The following is a 22,116-nucleotide window of genomic DNA, read 5'->3' on the forward strand; positions in this document are numbered from 1 at the left end:
ACATGAGGACCCCATCACCGCACTTGACTACTGTACTCTGCACATAGGATATGAGTTAGTAGATCTCAGAACAAAGATTGAGGACACTGACGTCGGGGTCCTGGTGCGTCCAGTCGAAAACAACAGTTCCAGGCGGGTGCTGAACACTTATGACGGGTCCACGGATCCTGATCGAATCTTTGATCCATCTGGTAACACTGCTAATTGAGATGGCCTGGTGAACAGAGCGAGCGTGGAGGGTGCCACTCGATAAAGACATTATTTTGAGGCTGCAAAACGTCATGAGCATGCTAAGCGTGCGCGATCCCAGTGAATCCACTCACCAGAGTGTTGGGAGAGCCGCATGCAGATCAGACCACACGACGAGGAGATCTTGTGCGGCATCTATCGCGAATTCCGAGTGAGGAGCACTGAGAGTATGTCGGCGATAGGGCGTGTCGGACTCCAGAAAGTAGATATCCAGTGTGTCGAATGCCGTATGAGTGTCAAAGTCCTCAGGATCAGCATGGAGAAGGTAAGCGACTACCAGAACGCCACTCTGAAACTTCCACTGCTGGATGTTTCGGCTGTCAGCAAGCGCTATAGGCCGAGCGTCAAGATTAAGCTCCTGCCAGGCGTTCTGCTGCTGCTTGAGTCGTCGCAAACGCTCCGGCACGGAAAGGCAACATTGTTGGGGACCATCTATGTGGCCAGTTCTTGCCAATTCGAGAGTGTACTGTATATGCGAATCCTCATCAATGGCGTCACGGAATTGCTTGCATACCTGTGATGTTAAGAATCATCATGATTGTCTCGCACTTTTACTTTGGCATTTAGAAAGAGACTCACCAGTTTGCAGCGAAGAAGATCCGCCACATCAAGCATTCTGAGTACACCATGCACCAGCAATTCGTACGGCAGAGCAACTGAGTCTTCGGTAGTCTGTCCATGCGTGGCCACAGAAGGAGACGTGCCGCGATTTCCATCTTCTGCCATCTTGCCAGGTATGGGATCAATACAAAAACGAGAGATGTAGACGCTGTTCAAGGTCGTGGCCATCGCATCTGTGGCGTGGGATCCGAGGTTGAATCGGAGACTAGCACCTCTACAGTTCCGCCTCGATTGGCTTCAACTTCCCTCACGAACATGCCTCACCAGAAGAGCCTGCCTATGCTCCTAAGTATATTCCTCGGGAAATAGTCGGGTTTGTCTTCATAATTGTACATACAGTATCCATACTACAGCTGATGTCGTCGGCAATCCACAGGCTCAATAGTTGTGTTTCGCCCGCCCCTCTTGAGCTCCCTCGAATGTAACGACTCGGTTGAAGGTGCTACCAGTGCCCCAGATGCCACGGCGCAAGCATGCAAGCTGCACAATCTGCGAATGGTCAATGAAGAGGTTGGCGCGCGCGCCCTGATTCTGGATGTGGTACGCAAACACATCCGGTTCCGCTGCCTCGAACATGATCTTGTCGCTCGGCAGCGCCGAGGTAACCGCAGAAATGACGTCTGTCCGCCAGTTCTTGACGTTCTCTGTGATGCCCTCGCTCTCGATCATTATCATCTACGCGAAGACGTCTCGATGGAATCACTAAGTTCGGATGAGCACTTGAGTACTCACGTATGCTCCTGCTTCGAGGAATGTCTTAGCGCGATCAATCAGCCACTTTGGGTCACGGGTTCCTGCGGACTCGAGTTCTTCCACCGACGCGTCACCGCCCGCGCCCCACTGGATGCCGACCTCGGGCTTCGGTTTCAACCCATGGGTGGCAGTGAATTCGACGAGGGCTGCCCAGTCGTCGGTAGGGATGGAGAGGAAGCCTGAAGATATCTCGAGAACGTCAAACCTAGAAACAATGTGAGCTCCTATAAATATGGGTAATCGTAACATTTACCCCAGGTTCTTGCATGTCGTGAGATACTTGGAAATAGTGCTCTTGCTTCCTCCTGACGCAGAGATGACGCGCTCAATGTATCCACCTGTGCTAACATAGCAGTCTGTTCTTTGTGTCAGGAGCCCACATTCGAGCGCATGTATCATGCATGACTCACTGTGCTTGTGAGCCGTTTCGATCAGTCCCTTCAGCCGCTCCTCCGGCATAAGCGTGAAGGCACCCCCTGCAAATTTGATACCATCGACATAATCTCCCCAATCGTTCAGTAGCTCGTTGAGGTAGGTCTCCGTCACGGGCGCGTAGTATGGTCCGCGGATTTCGGTTAGTCCCTTGGTCCGCGGCTTTGGGTCAAGTGAGTTGGCTGGGAGGAAGGAAAATGGATGAGTCTGGGACTGGGTGGTATATCTGGGGGCGGACGTAGACAGAGCGTGCCGCGCATAGCGCATTTGCGGGAGAGCGCGACGTGAGATGGTGTGAGCTATCATGGTGCACTGATTTAGTTTCAGAGTGAAGACGGAGGGGCTGTCGGGAGCGAGGCAGTGGGCTATATAGCGAAGCTGACCGATTCCGATGGCTCTACGTATGGCTCCACCTATGATGGAGACACGACGTCAAGTGGTGACACTTAAACTTCATTATTGAAAGGACATCCTGGCTAAGTACAACAACACTCGTATATCGCTTTTCGGGAAGAATATGTCCAAGAAATAGTCGTCGACAGAATGTAGAGAATATAGTTATTGTTTTCTTGTGTATAAGGTGTCGGCAGGGCATTCCGAGACGAGGAGATAGATCTCGACTTTGAGAGGGGATGAGATCTTGCATGACGCGAACAAATGCATCTAAGTCCGAGTGGCGTCAGTGAAAGCCTACGCGACGCTAACATGAACCATGGAAAATATGAAAGGGTTTGCGCCTCAGGCCTCAGGTTGTGATAGGGACTGCATCAGCTGCGTCCATTGGTGGAGGTTGAACGCGTTGTTTCCTTTTTGGAACAGCGCGTTTGTGGGTGTACGGCGCAGGTCGCGCAGATCAGAGCGGGTCTGTATTGCCCTTGCTCTCGAGGTGTCAAGTAATTGTGCAAGGAGGAGTATGGAAATATTCCGGAAGCTCTGTCAGCGTGCATATCCCCTCACATGCAAAGTAGTCACAACCTTGAAGATGATTACTCGGGCCATACTGACGTGGACACGCATAGATATCCGGTGAGCGTTTTGTCGCCAAACAACCACTTATAGTGTGGCACGGATCAGCATCTGAGCTTGCGCACGATGCCGGTATTATGTTTTGTATTCATGCATCGCATTGTTTTTCTTGCATCGTACTTGCTCATTCCAATACCCGACCTCATCTGCCCGGGATGAGCCCCTACCATCACATTCTGAGCAAGCAGCCCTGCCAGCACAGAATTGGACGGTACACACTCGTAAGCGCTGACCAGCGGCCGCAACGATATGTGTGTCGATTTTGTCCCACGCCCTGCAAGCTCTATGTCAGACCCGCAAAGTCTTGACTTCGATATGCATACTCTCTCCGCCGAAAAATAACCTCCGTTGGAGTAGATTGGCAGCGGGCGACGAGGAAGAAAATTTTATGGTGGCTTCGTCGTGGCAGGGGTACAAACATGCGAGAGTACGAGCTACCTCGCAGGCTCAACGTCGAAGTCGCTGCGTCCTATTAGGACCGCCGCCGGTATATCTTCTTAAACTCAGTGAACAGCCCAGCCAGTCTATATGCCATAAAACCCAACGGGACGATTCTCTAGAAGCAATCCCCCTGGTAAGCAGGTCTGAGGTTTTCCTTAATTGGCTGCGAAGACTGCTCAACCAAGACAGAATCTTAAAACGAGAGCGTCAATCCTTAGCGCCTCATTTTGCCCATTCCCCGCTACTTAGGACTACTCATCATACATCAAGATCAGGAGTCCCGCCATGAACGGCCCAAAGATAAGGGTCATTGTCGAGGTGTATATGCGCAACGAGGAACCGCAGTCTCGACTGGTCGTTCCCATATTGCCGACGCAGACTATCGCGGAGCTCGCGGCGTCAGTTGCTCGTCGCCGCCACTTCAGTCAGGAGGACTCTGATAAGCTGACTTTGTTCCTCGCTGACGGCTCCGAGCTGTTCCATGAGGACGAAGTAGGTGATGTCATACGGGAAGATGACATCGTCCATGTTCGCTTGAGACCTATTACAAGCTCTCCAGTTGTCACTACTCCTTCATCTGCCTCCGCGCCTGCACCGAATAGCGGAGGAGGTCGGGTGGCGCAGCAGAGGCCAGCATCGTCCACACCGGCCGGCAGGGGACGTTGTTCAAAACACACAGTTCGCAAAGGGGCAGGCCCACGAGATATTTCTAAATTCTCAACTCCACTCGCTACGGGTAGTGGTGTTATGAAACGCGTACGTATTGCCTTGGTAACACCTGAGCTCGCAAGAAGCAATTCCTCAGGAGGATTGAGACGGCGCATGGCATTTGATGGGAGTGCTGTTAGCGTCCAGCTATCCATGGTACGAATTTATCGTCTGTCTGTGATCCGACTTCTCAATAAATCGTGAGGTTAGGGCGAAATCTGCCGGGAGATCGCTCGTACATTGGGCTGGCTCGACGACTCAAACTCAAATGTTTTTGGTGTCGAGAGACAGCAGGCACTGGCCGAATCAAAGCCCTACGAAAGCTGCGCGTGTACTGTAGCAAACCAGATACATGCCAGTGAGTCATTGTACTATCGCGCACGCATCTCTATTTATGCTATACCAGAGGGGCGTTTCGAACAGCTCCACTGCGCGAAGGAAATCAATGGTTTGAGATGCCAAGACACTGAATGTTGTTACTCCCACGCTTCTCTAGGTACGTTAGCTAGTGTCAAACAATGCCCAAATGAACATCATAATCATCATAACCATAGGCTCCGGTGTTTTGACCGGTGCCCCTTCTGATCTGCAAAGTCTACACGGCCAGAAGATCCGTATAAACTGGGTTTAACCGCTGACAAGCTGCACGTTGGTCAAAGCACTTTGTGCCCTGTGCAAACCACGACAGTTTATGCCTGGTGCAACCACTCACACGCTTGCCCCGCGGGCAAATTCGTTCAACCCCCGTGCAAAGCAGATTTCTGCTCACGTGATACAAGCGCGGTCTCCCAGGGTCCCATTGACCATATTGTCGCGCGAGAACATACAGAGAATGGCTAGTCGCAGATGTAATTGCTTAATTATGTACATATACATTCAACTCCTAAGATACCAGACTGTAGCTTCTAAGAGAAAGCAATACAAAAATAACAAGTAACTCACCGAACTCTGCAGATGGTTCAGAATGAAGCAGAAGGCGAGCTGGCATATGGATCTAAGGCAGAAAAGGTCAGAATAACAGGCTCCTGATCATAAGATCAGGGTACTGGTACATTCACCAGGAGCACGGGGCTCAAAATACATGCAAGACAATATTGAGACATTTGAGACGTGGGCAAGATGAAAAACTTCTCAGATTTGTCGCGCATGCCTTGTCGTGTCTTGTGCAAGTCACATGATATGCAGTGTTTGCCCACGGGTTAAACTGCGATATGGATAGCTGCTGGTCACCCGTGCATGCCAGCCGTAGGTCAAATCGATAGATTTGCACGAGGATCAAGCAATTTTGACCGGGGTGCAAACTTGACATTTGTCCCCCGGGCATCTGCAGGCCGTTCAAACGTAGGCTAAAGTATCTTCTGGCCATGTAGAATGCAAAATTTGTTACGAGTTCTTTGGTATGCTCTTTGTCAAAAACATGCACAAATGAAATCAAAGCTGACCATGCTTGTAGGATTTCCATGCGAGAAGTGTTTAAAGCAGGCTGATTGCAACGTCACTACTGGTGCGGAAGAGATCAAGCATTGTCCTCTTGTTCAGGTACGTTGTTGCACTTTTCTGTAAAAATTCGCTAACCGAACACCATCTCACAGAATGCAGGGTATGTTGTCATTGTACGACTTTTGGCGAACACACTTATCAACCATTAATACGGTACACCAGTTGTGGTCACATATTCCATGCGCATTGCTATTTTTCTCATGCATTCTCTGCACAAGGATGCCCTTCTGGATGTCCAGTAGCTTCGGTGTCTGCTAAAGCGGTTCCATTTGATAGTCAAGGCATGTTCTGTGTATTCACATTTTCATCAGGTAATGAGGTTACTCTACAGAGCCACACCTTGTGTTAGTACATTCTGGCTCAGTCATCGAGAAAGTCCCAGTTCCCCCGTCGTACTTAACGAGGAGAGACGTCATGCATGAGATTAAGGACTCCGATGGTAAGCCTGAGTAATCATTTACAAGTGAGAATGGGGCGAAACATTCTCCGTTAGTTGTCGAAATTTTAAGGACCAGATACTGTGGTCTCGGCTCAGGACTCTCGGTCAGAATGGTGAGCATCGGGCAGGTATTCTTATCTTGAAACTTCCCAACCTCTTTTGATTGTTCAGTATGACCGTGCCAACACTGGGTAAGCTTCTCTCCTTTCTGTGACCCTATAGTCATGCTTAAGAATCCTAGGAGCGTTCGTTTCCGCCACTCGACGATTGTATCAATTTGCTCTACGACTCGTCATAATGTGGATGGTATCGTACGTCTCGAAATCAATGGCCCAGTTCAACCACCTTTCGCATCGAGATCCGGCATCGACATTCACACGGCCCAGTCGCCAATCTTTAACGATTCTCCTAATATCACCCTTGAAGAACTCGGGTTGTTCAACGACACAGGGGATGAAAGTGAAGTCACACTCTACGTAGTGAAGAGGTCCAATCTCAAGCTCGGAGAGCCGAGGAGGGTGGGGAAATCTGCCCTGTATACTGCTTGTGACGAATGGGTATGCATAGTTCACGATCTGTCGGCGTGATTACTCACCAGGGCCACTTACAACAGCATCCTGTCGTGCGGCAGACTGATCGAGGGATGGCCGCTTTCCTATCATCGCTAATGGCGTTTGCGCATTATCTGTCGTAAGAATCCGTGACGTATCGATCTACATACCTACTAAATTCATTCTCAATGAAGTGTCGTTGGAAAGAACTCCGAAGACAAGAATCTACAATACCGGGTATATCATCATTTGCTAGCGCTCACAGAGTTCCCTCCTGGTAGGTCTTTGTCTCGATATATATTTTGTCCGCTCTCTCCACATTCTGACGGTCAATGAGAGTCTACATTTCGAAGAGATGAGAGCACTCAGTGAGACTATCTACCTACTCGCTCTCGACGTAGTACATCCGCACGTCACGAAAGGAGATCTGGCCCGAAATTTTGAAGGGGCGCGTATCTTGTTCGGTGTGCTCATTGAACGCTTGAAGGGTCCATTCGTGTTACCGGCATTGGATCAAACAGTCTCAAGACAAAGTCTGTTCAGGATTGCATCTCTTTCTTGGCAAGTGCAACGACCTGTTTGCACTTCGTGGACTCACTGAATTATGACATCTCGTAGTGAGCTATCTAGAGAGCCTCTTATTGATCCTGTGCTTTTTCAGTGGTAAATTCATGGTCGAACGCGCCGCAGCAGTTATACGTCAAAAAGGGAACTCCCTATTCGATCCATCCTTGGAAAATCCCGCGATAGAACCCGCCCCTGGCGAGACTTTGTCCTTAATACGACGCACTGCATCGAGGACTTCGCAGCTGATCCTTTTATACGGGACAGCCTCCGGTCTTCGTCTTCTTACTCAGAGTCTCGGCCCATCACCTTGGGTGAAAGCTATTGACATGGCGAATATCGAGCTACAGATACATGCACCACTCAGCCTCCAACAAACCGTTACGCCCGCTCTCACCTTGGATGCACAAGGACATGTGGCTGTGTACATATCGCGCGACGTATGTGCCCCTGCAGGTCAGGACATCTCGCTGTTGAGACCGTGTCACGGAGAAGTGAGAGTCGACGTCAATATTGTGGGGTTCCATAGCTTGTCGCTCGATTCTGCATGCTAATTACGAGGTTTAGGTCGCAATGGAGCTGCAACCTATCATTGAAGCAAGGAAGCGAGCTGGAGAATGGGATTACGACGCATTCGGTACCACTAGGACCGACAAGGTCGATACTAGAATCATTGAAGAAGCTATTGGTATGGACGTACTACATCACGTTCATCGGATGGCTGCTGAAGGGCGATACAGTCGTCACATCAGATCCATCCAGATCCATGCAGCAAGATTTCAATCCCCCCGACGATGACATCACGAGGGATCCCGACGTTATTGCCGCCGAGACTTGTCTAGAGCACTTCGGCAAACGTGGCATTACCATGATTGATGCTCTACAGAGTGGTATGTTTGCGTATGTGTTTTTCGACCACTTGTATCTGCTTCTGAACTCTCGAAGTGAAATCCTTTATTGTCACACTGGATTTCATACCTAGCGTCGTTCGATATATCACTCGAGAAAGTTATGGCCAAATCAGTGTCAAACGACTTTTCAGTGAGAATACTCAAACACGACTTCGGAATAGAAAGACTAGAGCGCAAGAAGTGGTTCGGGAACTCAAGGCAATATACAGTCGCCTCCATTGGGGGCAGCTTCAACGAGGACGTACAGATTGGAGGGACAAGTGAGTGAACGCTAATGGAGAGCCTCGAGAGAACCAACAGTCGAATTTGGCAGACGGCGATGGGAAGACATAGTTGCAATTGCAAGTGACCAAGCCTCAAATTCTCAGCTTGTTGACTACCTGCTAGAGTACATTGACGCCAACGATCAAGGGGCAGACTTCAAGATTCCGAACGGGGTTCCCATGGCGCGTTCATTCAGCTTTCGTCCTTCATAGTGCTGGATGTAACAGGTCATCATTCTAGCGTTTTGTTGATCCATTTAGCGGAGAGATTTTCGTTGATCCTGTAAGAGCGAGCGATGGTATGTGCAGCCGTTCTTAATTTTCTTAACCACTCACGGATACTGACATGCCTCAGGTTATGTATACGAACGCAGGTGGATAGAGGCCTGGCAGAACGCACACGGGCATTCACCAATAGATCCTACAATCGAGCTGGATCTAGAGCGGAACCTGATTCTAGTCCAAAACCTGAGCAGTCTGATTGTCAGGTTCCTAAACGGAAGACCTCGCGCATGGTTCAACCCCACCAAAAAACCATTGCTCATCGAGTATCCCGGCGTATTCAGTGTGCAACATGAATACGTACCTCTTCCCGGGGCCGTCACAGTATTGTCTATACTCATAGATCAATGGATGTTCGATTCACAGCGCCAACCATCAACTCAACGTTTCTGGCATGGTATGCTCTGGCAGTATTAAAAACACAGCCGATCACTCGTCTCGTACTATCTTTTAGGACTGACACACTCCGGAGATGGGACCATGCACGGAACGCCACTTGACCCGAACCTGTTATTCCATGAATTACCAACCAACTCAACACAGATCGGAGTATTTCAATTCAACAAACTAGAACTTGCGTCTCGCAGTACGTCCGTCCCAATCTGATCAACAGAAATATAACCCCATTCATAGGATGGAATTATCGACAGCGTCTCAAGTCGAGGTCGATGAGTCGGTCAGTTGCGGATATAAGCGTCTAGCTTTCACTATGTCTCACAAGTATACAGGCTCGACGTGGCGAAGCAGGCTTTTGAGGCGTACGTTGATCGTGTTTCTAATCGTTGAAATCACTTCGTGAACATTGCCTATTCAGTCTTGTGAACAAGTCCGAGGCTTTCGACCACCCAGTAGGAATAGGTGATATCGACGACTTCACGTGTCATGCCGCCATACTTACAGAATGCTGCAGGGCTTGTTACGTTTGGGAGAGAGGTCCGCGAAGTCCAGGTTCGTACCATTTTGCCAATCATCCGCGCAGCACTTAGTTGTGGCTACATTGATAGGGAGTGACTCTTTTGAAGAGAAAGTTCCGTCATGCTCTGCAGACCGTCGGGGTGGGGTTTCAGCCTTCAGTTCAAAATTGTAATCATATCACTCATAGGGGCACAGACGGATGGCGACACCCCATTATACGACAGTCTCGTAGTAGGTCGATCGATGTTGGAGCGCTTCAAGGCACAGGCAAGTTCATATCAAATCTTGCTTCTTACCGATCTCACTGATCCGATGGAGAAGAACCCCTCGGCCGCCCTAAGAATTATCTGTTTGACAGATGGTAAGATATGAATTTCGATTCCGAAGTAAGCCACACATCCCTCGCTGAACCGTCTGACCTCCGCAGGTGAAGACGTTGGTTCTCGGGTGACCGCAGCAGCAGTCGCGGCACAGCTTCAGCGGTCTGGCATCATCTTGGATTCCATCGTAGTGCAGACGAGTGCCTTGGTGAACGCCATCCATCCCATCGCCGTCGCAACGGGCGGATACTCATTCAAAGTCGACACAGTACGTGATAAGACCTAGGATACGACACCATTGATCATAACGATTTGGATGGCAGGTGGAGCAAGCACTGAACATTGTGGAACTTGAGACAGTCCTTCGCTCTAAGGATTGCGTGGGACGAGTAAGCGTTGACATGGACATGTCCCAAATTTCCTTTGTTGATGGAAGTTTAGCCGCGGAGACCTCTCGTGCAGACGGTACCCTTGGCATCTGTCGCGCTATAACGACCTGTCAACATATCCTGTGCGTCTGAGTGCTGGTCACACTGGTGCAGTCATTCTGACGCAATGAACCAAGCTGGATGTTGTCACGTCAGAGGAGTGCCCAGGTCGCAAGCCGCATGTGGTGAGCTAATAGCTTCCTTCAAAATTCAGCCACAGCTGATGGTGTCATTTCTCGCTTAGCGCCTGCACGAGCGTTTGTTATCAGTGCAGAAAGCTGCTGCCCGTGATGCTCTCCTCAGTACTGACAAGCAGCGTCGATTGATGCAAGAAGTCCGCAACATCGTGAATCATCCTCATCGTGAGCATTTCGCAACGAATCCCGTGTGGCGTACACTTGGGCTTACAGTGGTCTTTCGTTTTAGCATTCATCGATGTGTATACCGGTGATGACCTAGCATTCTGGAAAGTAGGTCTTTTACATGTCAGCTGGCTCAGAGGTATTGATTTGCACGTGTCAAGATTGTGATCGAAGCACCTCGAGGGGTGAGGGTGACGCCTTTTGAGTCATACACATTAATAACGCTTCATTAGTCTCCTTATGAAGGAGGCACATTCCTAGCCTACTACGACTTCGGAAAGGACTATCCGCAAGCAGCACCTGAAGTGTAAGCATAACGTCAGCGGCTCGCGTGTTCTTGATGTCACATTTTTTTCGTAGCCGTTTCATCACGCCAATACTGCATCCGAACATCAATCGCCACGGTAAAGTCTGTCACGCAGCTTTGGACAAGAGTTGGTTGGTCGATATATCCATGAGGTAGGTGCTATATCTGCTCTAACGGCGGGTAAAAGTTCATCTCGTTTGGTGCAAGCACTGTTCTTCAAATTCTCTACGGCATTCTGCTCACTCCAGACACGGACAATCCGGTAAGCGTTCGCGTCGCATTATGCCCCCCAATCTGTACTCACGATGATCACTCGGTATAGCTGGATTTGCATGCGACCATGGAATACAACGATGATAGTGGTACGTCTCACACAACGCGAAATGTGCCATATCTCATTAGTCTATTTAGGTCAACATGCGCTGAAGGTCCACAATATGGTGATAATGTTAGACAGCGAATAATTAAACTAATCTGACTGGACCAATCTCCCAGGTTCAGAAATTCGCCTCGAAGACTAGGGCTGAGTGGAAGAAAGAACTGGACAACAGCGACTAGTAAACTGTTGCCCTGGAGAATGGGAAACTCTGCGTGTTCGAAACATCTCTTTGGTCGACTTCAGTGTAGTCCTAGTAGGAGATGACAATCGCGATTGATATAACTTGTGTCTTAAATTGTAATCCCGGCTTCTCAGAGTTGCAGGGTTGGGAGCTCAGAGGATAATGATCAGTGATCGTGAAAGAGAATAATGTTCCGGTATACGATGCTTGTGAATGTTGCAGCCATAATAACTTGAATCTCATTTCGCAATCTCCAGAGGGGCGGATAGGGTACGACCATCATCGCGCACCGAATGCGCAGACCTATCGTGTCAAGCGCATGGAAGACGCGCGCGAAAGTGCCGCGGACCGAGGGATCGGGCAATTAGATGTAGCAAATCGGGAACAGATCTGAGAAATACTTCCATCGGCAAATGATGGTCTTTGTATTCTGTTGCTTTATTCCTGTTTCTCCAATCAGCAGCTCGTTACCCTACGAATCCACATGGACTATCGACGCAATCCATAAGGAACATAAGAGTTGAATGCTCAAATAGGGCGGAGAATAAGAAGATGAGGCCCGCGCGTGGATCTGGCAGCTGTCGCGCGCACGTTTCCAGATGTGGCCGATCGCAGGCCGGTCAGCCCAGCTATGGATTGTGCCTCATAAAGTGCAGGCTATGAAGCGCACTCTCCCTTTCTCTGCTTCCTGTTCCCTCCGCGCATCCTCCGCTCACATCCTATCCCCCTCCCAACTGCAGCGCATACATCGACCTAGTTCATTGTTCTACACGTCTGCTTTGATCATACTTGCGACAATGAGCTTTCACTCGTGCCATGGACGAGCAGCCATTCCCACATTGTTTGTTTCTGCATCGTACTGCTCCGCGGGACTCACGATACAGTATCCAACATCGTCTGTGAGAGACGATCCGCTACACCCGCGTCCATCTTCCCCTCAGCGCCACTCACTGCCAGTCTCTTCTTCATGCTCTTCTTCACGGTCATCGCAGGGCACCCCGACATCTCCAACAGCATTACGCGGCGACAAATGCGCGTCCCATATGTTGACAGCGGATCATCCCAACGTCGCGCGATATCTCGATTCTCTCGCCCGCGCATATCATGCCCACATGGAGAAGCTGGGCCCTTCTACCTCCCGCTTCTCCAAGCAGTCTCCGGCGGTCTGTAAACTGGGGAAAGTTGAATCGGTGAATGCAATGCTCGGCGCAGGATCCGATCTTGACCAACAGCAGTGCGAGTGTATCCTCGCTCTGGCCGCTCTCAAGACCTACAATAACCCGTCCCACCCTGCGCATTTCGCGTTGTGGGGGCGCAGCATTGATGAGCGGACGGAGGCACTTGTAACAAAGATCGCTTGTAAGTACATTGCTTACGATACGACTCAGCGGCGTGCTAACTCGCCCGATAGACCACAAGCCGGCTCTCATCGAGCTCCCAACTGGCTGGTTCGGCGGCTCGGAGGCCATCTGGCATCTTCGTCGTCACCAGGGGCTTGCATTCCCCAAGGACCGGATACAGCGCAGCGAGGAACCTACCAAGATGACCCTGCGTCAACGAAAGACTGCATCGTCACAGTGTGCGGGGCACATTGGCCCAGATAAGCCCCCGCGCGCCCGCGCACGCTTCGTTCACGTCACACAGGAGGGGAGCGAGCCGTCTGAGGTACTCCAGGCCTCTCTGCTCACCGAGGTCGCGTCCGGCATCATTCGCGCACCCGCCTCCGCACCGCCCACTCATCACATCCACACGAAGCGTCCACAGCGAAAGTCCGCACGTCGATCGACGCAAAGAACAGAGACGGGCGACGTAGCGAGTCTAGATGCGACAAGGGTATCATCTGGTACATCTACGCCGGCGCAGACAGGGCTCAGGTTCACCCTACCTGCGCGACCAAGCCCTGATGCCACTCCGCCTAGCCGAGAATCGAGCACAGCCGTGAGTGACGCGTCTGAAGATACTGCTGTAGACGTTGTGGAGCCGCGTGGCAAGAAGAGAAGTGCAGATGAATTCGAGCAGGATACCGTGAAGGTCGAGGTCGGCGGGGAGCCTGAAGCCGGCGAAGAGCCGAAGGCGACACGGCCGAAGAGGATCCGCCGACAAACTGCAAAGAGCAAGGAGTATGACACTGTGGCAAGGAAATCTGTCAAGAGATGTAAGACCAATTAAAGGCGGTTGAGCCGTCGATCATCTCGGTGTATTCATATCCTTCGGCCAGCTCTGTAGTGCAGGTCACTCCCGCGCCATTAGTCTGGACAGGGAAATGTTTTCTTCCACACGCTAAGGACTTGGAGCCGGATCATCCATGTACTAACACCAGTGTAGCAGACCTTATTTATGGCCGCTGTTGTACTAAATCATCGTGTACATCTACTTCCATACGGTACCAACATCTTCGGTAATTAACCATAGATAATACGAATACATTATTAATCTAGTTCTACCATGACCATTCCCATACACCGGCGAACACGATCACGGGAGGTCACGTGTACCGTGTCGCCAGCATCGTGACGTGTCTCGCCCTCTCACACCTTAGCCACTGCCCGCCAGAGCCATGCCCCAGTAAGCCCATTCTAGCTTCCGCCTCTATGTATAGACCTTGCGTAGTTGCTCGATAATCACACCTTTCGATTCATACCTATTGCGTGCAGTTGCTGTCAACGGCTCCAAGACACCAGCGGATACTAGAAGTGAAGGTACCCCATATGTCTAAATCCCTTGCAATAGAGAAGACTTCTCTAAGCGACCTTCTGCTCGGCTTGCTTGTTATCCTGTAAGTCAGCCCAATACAAATTTACTCCGTGCGCTGGTTCTGCTTGGCAACCACTCAGACACTTATCGTGACTGTGGACTTCCAGGCAGAAGACCGTCGTCGAGAACTCCCTCATGCTGTACGTCGATAGCCACCGCGTGATTGAGGCACGGGAATTCTGATTTCCTGGATACACTCTCATCTCTGTGCAGCTTTTGTTCCCCTGGATTTGCTCTGGCCGGCTTGTCAACCGGCGGCCCATTATTGTTTGGTGCTAACGCCCGGCTTTCGAGACGATCAAGATGGTCATCACTATCTCAAGAGCCACATCCTGCGTTTCAGTCACTTTGATCTCGATGTCGTCTCGATTCGCAAAAAACGCGAAACTCGGTGGTCGTCCGACGTTCCCCCCGAAACCCGTCATGGCACAGGGACGAAGTATCTCAGACTTCTCACCATCTTCCATGTGCAATACGGATCATGCTCATTTTCCCCATTGTTGTGTACGACCGAAAGCGGAATGTGAGTCCCGTCATCAGGACTGGATGCAAGGCGACGGGCTATCTGCCATCCACATTGACCATCGATGTTCCTGGGCCGCTGCTCTCATAATGGTGCTATTCTGGGCTATCTGCGGTGCTGCTATATAACACCGGTGATTTTGGCCCTCTTGCTCTCACGAGCTCGTCCCCGGTACAAGTGACGGCAAGATGTTCGGACTTGGCGTCTTCGCATTCTCACTGTGCTTGCTCGCCTCGGGTACTCCACTGTCTGACAATAGGAAGGTTCTTGCGAGGAGAGACACACCGCCGGCTGGCTATACCTTGACTAGACCTGCGTCTCCTGACACTCTGCTCAAGCTTCGCATTGCGCTTGTACAAAGTAACCCTGCCGGGTTAGAAGAAGCTCTCTATGACGTCAGCACTCCCACGAGTCCGAACTATGGCCAGTTCTTGACCAAGGACGAGGTATGTTCATCTTGTCAGACCTTTGCGAAGAGATCTAGCTCAGCTCAGTCACGGTAGGCTGCAAGTTATGTCGCCCCTTCCCCTGAGACGCAAACGGTTATCAATGCGTGGCTGGAACAGAACGACATCAGTGCAACAGCCTTAACTCCGGCTGGTGATTGGCTTGGCTTTCAGATACCTGTCGGCAAAGCAAACGAGCTCTTCGATGCTGCGTACAGCGTTTACACACACGAAGGCGCAGGGAAGGAAACCATAAGAACATTGTCTTACTCGATCCCCCAAGAGCTAGAGGGTCATCTCAGCGTGGTGTATCCAACGACAACGTACGTCAATATGTGGCCTTCATACTCCGTAAACATACCATTCGTAGATTCCCCACTACGAGAAACAAGTTGCCTACATTCTCGGCGTCGTACTCCTTCCCCAAGTCATTAGGGCAAGCTGACGATGCAACAGTCAATCCCTCATGTATCAATACAATAACACTATCGTGCCTGCAGGCCCTCTACGGAATCCCTACCACCCCTGCTACGGAGAAATCTAGCAGAATCGCCGTGGCTGGTTTTGACGATCAGTGGGCCAACGAGGCCGATCTGATGGTCAGTCATCATGAAAATGCTGAGGCAAACTGGCCACGCTGAGCCTGGCGCGAACAGACTTTCCTGAAGACGTACCGACCGGATATGTCAGATACTACAACGTTCACGCTGCAGGACCTGGACGGTGGATCAAACAATCAAACCCCAGCTGATGCTGGCGTGGAGGCTGTGAGATCTAGATCCTCCTTTATGTCGAGCCTGATACTACTGAGCCTTCCCTTGTAGAACCTGGACATACAATATACCGTTGGTATCGCTACTGACGTTCCAACTTTATTCGTCTCAGCCGGATACGATAACCATGATGGCGATCTCGACGGCTTCCTGGATATGGCCGATCTCCTGCTAAATGAGGACTCGCCTCCACAGGCATTTACGACCAGCTATGGTCCAAACGAGGATGACGTGCCAATTGGCCTATCATAGTGCGTATCCTGATTGTCTGACACCCCAGTTGCGCGAAATACAAACGGTCGTGCAGCAATCTCTGTAATGCGTATGCTCAATTGGGTGCTCGTGGTGTCTCTGTGTTGTTTGCTTCCGGAGATGGAGGCGTCTCGGGTACGCAATCGAGTAACTGCACCGAATTCGTGGTACCCTTCCCTGATGGGTGCCCCTTGTGAGTGATTCCTTACACGATTCCTACTCCTGTTCTTACAGACCGCCGTAGCATGACAAACGTTGGGTCCACCACAGGCATCAGTCCTGAGATCGGTGCTTTCTTCTCATCAGGCGGGTTCTCGAACTACTATGCTCGTCCTTCGTATCAGGATGCTGCCGTCACGGCCTACTTCAACTACCTCGGCGATACGTACCAGGGTCTGTACAACGCCTCTGGGCGTGCGTTCCCAGACGTCGCGACTCAGGGCATCAACTTCACCGTCGTGATCGACCAGGAGTTCTATGCCGTCAGTGGAACAAGCTGCTCGAGCCCTACGTTTGCATCCGTCGTTGCGCTGCTCAACAACGAACTCATATCTGCGGGCAAATCGCCTCTCGGCTTCTTGAATCCGTGGCTGTACTCGACGGCGTCAACAGCATTCAATGACATCACCGAAGGAAACAATCCCGGTTGTGGGACGGATGGATTCTATGCGATAGCTGGCTGGGACCCGGTGAGTCCGCTGTGCCTACATCATTCCCGTCACGTTCTGAAATTACGGTGTCAACAAGGTCACTGGGTGGGGGACCCCGGACTATGCGAAACTGAAGACTGCAGCAGGTCTATGACCACGTAGTATGGGCCCTATCAAATGAATGCATTGGTTTCATTTACTCTATTGCATTCAAATCCAAAATGGCAATAGACACGTATAGAGCTTCATCCGTTCTTCAGCGGGAAATCCTGTGCCTCCGGACTTGATTCGTTGAATCGCTAGTAGTCTCAGCGCCAAATACATGGTGCACAGATCCAATCATTCAAGAACTACTGGCTTCGCAGACCTCGAGGCTCTTAGTCTTTCTCATTTAGCGAACATTGAAACAACATATGTGAGATTGCCAGCCTTGCGTAGCGGGCGCAGGGTCCCGATGGTTGTATTGATGATCACCCATGCCGCGTCTCCGGTGTACACTGGGTGCATGGACGCTGCGATGACATTGTTGCTTCAGAATTTCATTGTTGCCATTGCCACGAACAAGGCACCGTGAAGAGCTCACCATTGGGTGCATAAGTGCCGTCAGTCGTCTTTGTCGGAATGAGTTTCTGCATTGTGTGACATTTCGAACATTGAGCGTTACTCTTGTTTCTCGAGTTCTTTCGCCATGGTGACAACGAACCTGAAGTATAAAAAAACTCAATATAAGAATGCCTTCCTCCTGCCCCTGTCCTCGAGATTTAGTAGCTGATACACCTCACTTTCAGTTATCCTTGGGCATGTTACGGAAGAATCAAAATACAGGAGAGAAACGCATCCTTAATGATTTGACTCGGGGTATGATTTTCTGTACATTTGTCTGTGGCTATAGTACATGCGAGAGGCACATTGTCACTGGTGATTGTACTTGCTCACTATCTACTTCGAGGGTGCGACGGAGAACTCGCCATCCCACGCACTTTGGGGCAGAAGTGAGGAGAAACATGAACGTGTAGCAACAATCCATAAACAAGGGATCCTGTCAGGCTGTTGCACCCATCTCCTTGCTTGATAAATCCTAGCCGTCAGACCTCCATTTACCGTCAAATCCCTGTCTTATACTCGAACTAATCGAGGCCATATGAACTTCCCATACCAAAAGCGATGCTTCTATTGCGATTTCTGCTTGTTACATCTCACTCCGCTGGCCACAATGATTAAAGCATCTTCTGTGGTGGAGCTAGAAATGGCGAACACGATATTCCAATTCCCTCTATCTTCCGTTCGCGACGAGCCCATGCTGCTACCTCTGCCGATGTCACCTCCGAATGGCAGGGACAAAAGTCATGGTGAACACGAATCCACACGAGACTCAACGACCATTCTACGAACATCCGTGGAGCAGGACATCAAGCCCGTCTTGGGGGAGTCCGAGAGCCCGCGCACTCAATTTGAGACGCTCTCTTAAAGTCGTACATGCATTGCGCGATCTCCGAGCCCGCACTGTCAGAGGAGCGTTTTTATTTTTCGGAATGGTCAGCGTCAAAGCACCGAGTATTCCGATCGCAGGGCCAACAGTCAAATATGACCCTGAGTGACCGTTCGGCGGTCAGGATTGCAGGAAGACACGAGGAAAGTACAGGCATGGGATGGGACGAGGACGGCTTGAGGGACGAGCCACAATACGCTTCTAGTCGTAGTTGAGCGGAGCGTGGCAATGTTCAGGGACGTGAAAACTACCGCTGACAGGTTCGTCAAAGGGCGGTGGACGAACCCTGGGCTCGAAGTACTGTTTTTACAGTTACTCCGCAAGATCGTATCAGAAGTCGTGCAGCGGTAGCTTAGCCTGGGCCTCGTGGTATGCGTAGTAGTACTGTAGGCGTTGCATTAGATTTGAAAGGCTACGTCGCGTACTGCGAGGTCGAAGAGGTCGGAGGAAACAGATCTTGATTACATAATTTGATGCGCCAGTGCGATCACTACCGTCCTCCGCAGTGCGCACGCGCGGACAACATGCCATGCGTTGTACAGCAATCTCCCATGTCAATCCGTTCGTGTCAACGACAACGACGTTTCTTCAGCCCAAAGGCGACGGTGGTATCGGCCACAGTGGCAATGCTGTCATTGCTGGTATTGTGCATCAAGAGAAGAATCTTCATGATCCAAGCTCAGGTGAGATCGCGGACCCGCCACGGTAATGCTCGCCGTCTTCCGTGCCAAGTATCGGGGAAGTCCAGAGACAGAGTACGAGCTTACCCGCTGAGTACCTTATATCCATTTAGAACATTATCATCAACGGGTTGGCCCTGATAATGAAGTCGTCACAATCCCTGCGCGTGCAGTCAATGACTTGTCAGTCGAGAACAAGGGCTTTAGCCTGCCATTACGCTAGATCATCTCTCCACATCGCTCACAGATGCTTGGCGAGAAACGCGGTGCGTCTGTTATAGCGAGATGGTAGGATTCTCAGTGCCTTTTCCGCACGTCTGCTATTTGTATTCTTGGTTTCGGATGACAACTACCGGAGCACCATCAGAGGCTTTTGTACTCATGCGAGAGGCAAATGAATGATGCAGAATATAATGGGAAGTACAAAGCGGGAACACGTGGTGTTGGGCCATTTCGCCACAACCAGTGGCGAGCGGTATATAATCCCCACTTCTGCTCTGATCTCCTTATTCAACGCTCTCATGCTATCACGCTGTTCGCCTACTCGCCACACACCTGTCGTGCATTTACCAACTCCCCCGTTTTCGAACATTCGCAAGTCACCCCCACAATCCTCACACATCATGGAATACAAACCGGCAAAGTATCCTTCTCACTGGTGTATCTCAAAGCGTACCACCCCGACAGAGCCCAAGAACAGATGGGAAGTCCAACCCGGGGTACTCTCTGACGGCACGATGACCATCAGACACCCTTGGGTGAGCCAGTATCTGGACGCCCTTGGTCGCGAATACCAGAAGATCGTCAAGCCTATGTTCTACTGGGCGCAGCAGTCAAGGGCCATTCAAAAACTGGGCACCATCGAAGGAGTCAACAAGTTGCTCAACATCAATGAGGAGCTTGACGAGACTCGGAGCTCATGTGTGCTCGCGCTCGCGGCCCTGAAAGTCTTCGGGAGCATCAATCATGCGGCCCACTTCGCGCTGTGGGGAAGGCCGACAGACATGCGCTCGGCGAAGGTGGTGTACGAGGTGTTATGTACGTGCCTTGTTCCTCATTCATAGTGACTTGACTCTAATCATCTGTCCAGACCACCAGCCACAGCTCATCGAGTCCCCATTCTACTGGATGGGAAACCAGGAGATGTTGCGCCTGCTCCACAGACACCATTCTTTCGCCTTTCCCGTTGAAAACGCCGCAAACCCCAAGAATGAAGATGAGGAGGACAGGGACGAGGCACGCAGGGAAGTGGAGGCATACTGGGCGCGGGAAGCTGAGGGTGGCGAGTCTATCGTCCCGGCCGGCGTTCGGCGCGTCGTGAAAGCTGGGACTCCGCCGAAGCATGGTATTCCCGTCGCTGCATCGCCTTCGTCATCCTCCATGTCGGACGAAAATGAAGAAGTCGACGTGGTCTTGCTGGAGGCGACCGGTTCCACGACAGCACGCAGATCACTCCGGCAGGCGATAAAGTGCAACCGGGCACAAAGGAGCAGGGGGTCTAATACTGCTGTGAGCAATACGCCTGTGGAGGCGCAGTCGAGTGGTGAGCCGCAGAGCAAGACGCGGCGCATGCAAAAGCGAGGGAGAGAAGAAGCCGAAGAAGAACATGGCTGTGAAGATGAGTCACAGAGAGAACGTGATGAGGTGCGCCCGACAAGGAGAGCACGTCGTCCATCTACGAGAACCGGGACGCGTTGAACGCTCCGTCTTTCTGGCCGCGGGATTGGCACCGAAGCCATCTCCTCATCTGTTGTAACTTATTTATATTTAAATCTGAACCATCTCGAGGCATTACACACAATGATCGCTAGGCTCACGACTGGTTGTCTGACATCTACTTCTGCTCTGCAGGGGCGTTTAAGACTTTACTTTGCCTGTGTGAGTCGGTCTATGTCCTCGATTTCTCTAGCGTGGGCCACACACCTCATCCTCGATCTCACACATGACAGGTCAAAATGGACTCAAGATGCTTGCACGGTTGCAAGGACTGTGCCTCAGCTCAATCCTCCAACTCGACTGGGGAGGTGTACTCAGACGGTGCCTTCATAATCAAGCATCCGTGGGTTACCCGCTACCTGGATACTCTTATCATGTGCCAGTGACGGCCGCTTGGAGATCTGTGAGATCCTTAGCAATTCAGCGCATTTCGCGCTGTGGGAGAGACCGACTGAAAATTGCTCGGCGCAAATGGCAAATGATATTATTAATAAGTGTGGCGTCTCTTCAACATCTTTGTGATTTTCACCATTCATTCAAGACGGCCAAAAGCCACCAATAACCTCCCCTGTGCATCAGACAGGGAATGGAGCAGGCCTTTGCGTTTCCACTCCATAAGCGAGCGCATAGAACAGTCATGTCAATAATGAGGATAGGCTTATGGCGCTCAGCGGAGGTGGCTGCTCAAGAGGCTGGGCTCACCATCCCGCGTGGCGGTTGGTGCATTCTCAAAGCTGAAATTCCACTTTACTTCGGGATTCCCATTGTATCCGTTTCACTGGATGTGCCGCCTGGATCCACATCAACGCCACGCTGAACAGATGAAGTGGACACGGGAACCACCGGGGAGCCACATCTGTCATCTCAGCAGGCAGTCAAGCGCAGCGGGGAGCCGGCTGGCACATCGAGCCGAGGATAGAGTACCATGGCCATAGACATCGCGGCTGCAGCGGAGGCTGCGCCGAGCTGTGAGTAGCAAGTGCGAAGAGGAAGGTGCAAAAGGTCGCGGAGATCGAGGAGACGAGTGTTACCGAGTGGAGAGCAGAATGAGACGCGTTCCTCAAAAAGAACACGCTGGTCGCTAGCGAAGCATAGAGCACTTTGGATGCTGTGGCATCGGATTGCCACTCGCCGAGCGCCCCTCGAGCGACGTCACCTCGAGCTCGAGCTCCCGCGCCGCGTCTGGTTTAGATGGGGTATT

The 22,116-nt window shown here is 51.1% G+C and overlaps 5 protein-coding genes across 5 annotated transcripts; 4 read left to right on the forward strand and 1 right to left on the reverse strand.

The window, feature by feature from the left end:
- Nucleotides 1–1,248: 1,248 nt before the first annotated feature.
- POSPLADRAFT_1133208 (hypothetical protein) lies at nucleotides 1,249–2,322 on the reverse strand (the record flags this gene model as incomplete). Its single annotated transcript, XM_024484310.1, has 4 exons — nucleotides 1,249–1,545; nucleotides 1,603–1,828; nucleotides 1,877–1,979; nucleotides 2,034–2,322. The coding sequence occupies 4 exons, from the start codon at nucleotides 2,320–2,322 to the stop codon at nucleotides 1,249–1,251; spliced, it is 915 nt and encodes a 304-aa protein (XP_024343461.1).
- Nucleotides 2,323–3,807: 1,485 nt separating this feature from the next.
- POSPLADRAFT_1133349 (hypothetical protein) lies at nucleotides 3,808–4,273 on the forward strand (the record flags this gene model as incomplete). Its single annotated transcript, XM_024484330.1, has 2 exons — nucleotides 3,808–4,014; nucleotides 4,082–4,273. 2 exons carry the CDS (start codon nucleotides 3,808–3,810, stop codon nucleotides 4,271–4,273), a joined length of 399 nt encoding a protein of 132 aa, XP_024343462.1.
- Nucleotides 4,274–7,857: 3,584 nt separating this feature from the next.
- On the forward strand, nucleotides 7,858–13,801 carry POSPLADRAFT_1044036 (hypothetical protein; the record flags this gene model as incomplete). The annotated part of the gene is made up of 26 exons (XM_024478448.1): nucleotides 7,858–7,972; nucleotides 8,025–8,174; nucleotides 8,267–8,455; nucleotides 8,496–8,632; nucleotides 8,700–8,757; nucleotides 8,814–9,137; nucleotides 9,195–9,326; nucleotides 9,374–9,416; nucleotides 9,469–9,498; nucleotides 9,555–9,598; nucleotides 9,651–9,688; nucleotides 9,851–10,016; nucleotides 10,083–10,243; nucleotides 10,299–10,364; nucleotides 10,412–10,486; nucleotides 10,814–10,873; nucleotides 10,999–11,072; nucleotides 11,126–11,224; nucleotides 11,280–11,334; nucleotides 11,395–11,434; nucleotides 11,484–11,512; nucleotides 11,568–11,629; nucleotides 11,855–12,002; nucleotides 12,625–12,991; nucleotides 13,044–13,401; nucleotides 13,426–13,801. 26 exons carry the CDS (start codon nucleotides 7,858–7,860, stop codon nucleotides 13,799–13,801), a joined length of 3,396 nt encoding a protein of 1,131 aa, XP_024343463.1.
- A 1,296-nt stretch (nucleotides 13,802–15,097) lies between these two features.
- On the forward strand, nucleotides 15,098–17,184 carry POSPLADRAFT_1131626 (hypothetical protein; the record flags this gene model as incomplete). The annotated part of the gene is made up of 8 exons (XM_024484112.1): nucleotides 15,098–15,355; nucleotides 15,413–15,682; nucleotides 15,748–15,954; nucleotides 16,012–16,122; nucleotides 16,180–16,379; nucleotides 16,436–16,573; nucleotides 16,625–17,069; nucleotides 17,128–17,184. The coding sequence occupies 8 exons, from the start codon at nucleotides 15,098–15,100 to the stop codon at nucleotides 17,182–17,184; spliced, it is 1,686 nt and encodes a 561-aa protein (XP_024343464.1).
- Nucleotides 17,185–19,936: 2,752 nt separating this feature from the next.
- Nucleotides 19,937–20,897, forward strand: POSPLADRAFT_1131552 (hypothetical protein; the record flags this gene model as incomplete). Its single annotated transcript, XM_024484101.1, has 2 exons — nucleotides 19,937–20,237; nucleotides 20,290–20,897. 2 exons carry the CDS (start codon nucleotides 19,937–19,939, stop codon nucleotides 20,895–20,897), a joined length of 909 nt encoding a protein of 302 aa, XP_024343465.1.
- Nucleotides 20,898–22,116: the final 1,219 nt, after the last annotated feature.

This window comes from Postia placenta (genome assembly GCF_002117355.1).
Source record: "Postia placenta MAD-698-R-SB12 unplaced genomic scaffold POSPLAscaffold_2, whole genome shotgun sequence".
Classification (NCBI taxonomy): domain Eukaryota; kingdom Fungi; phylum Basidiomycota; class Agaricomycetes; order Polyporales; family Adustoporiaceae; genus Rhodonia; species Rhodonia placenta.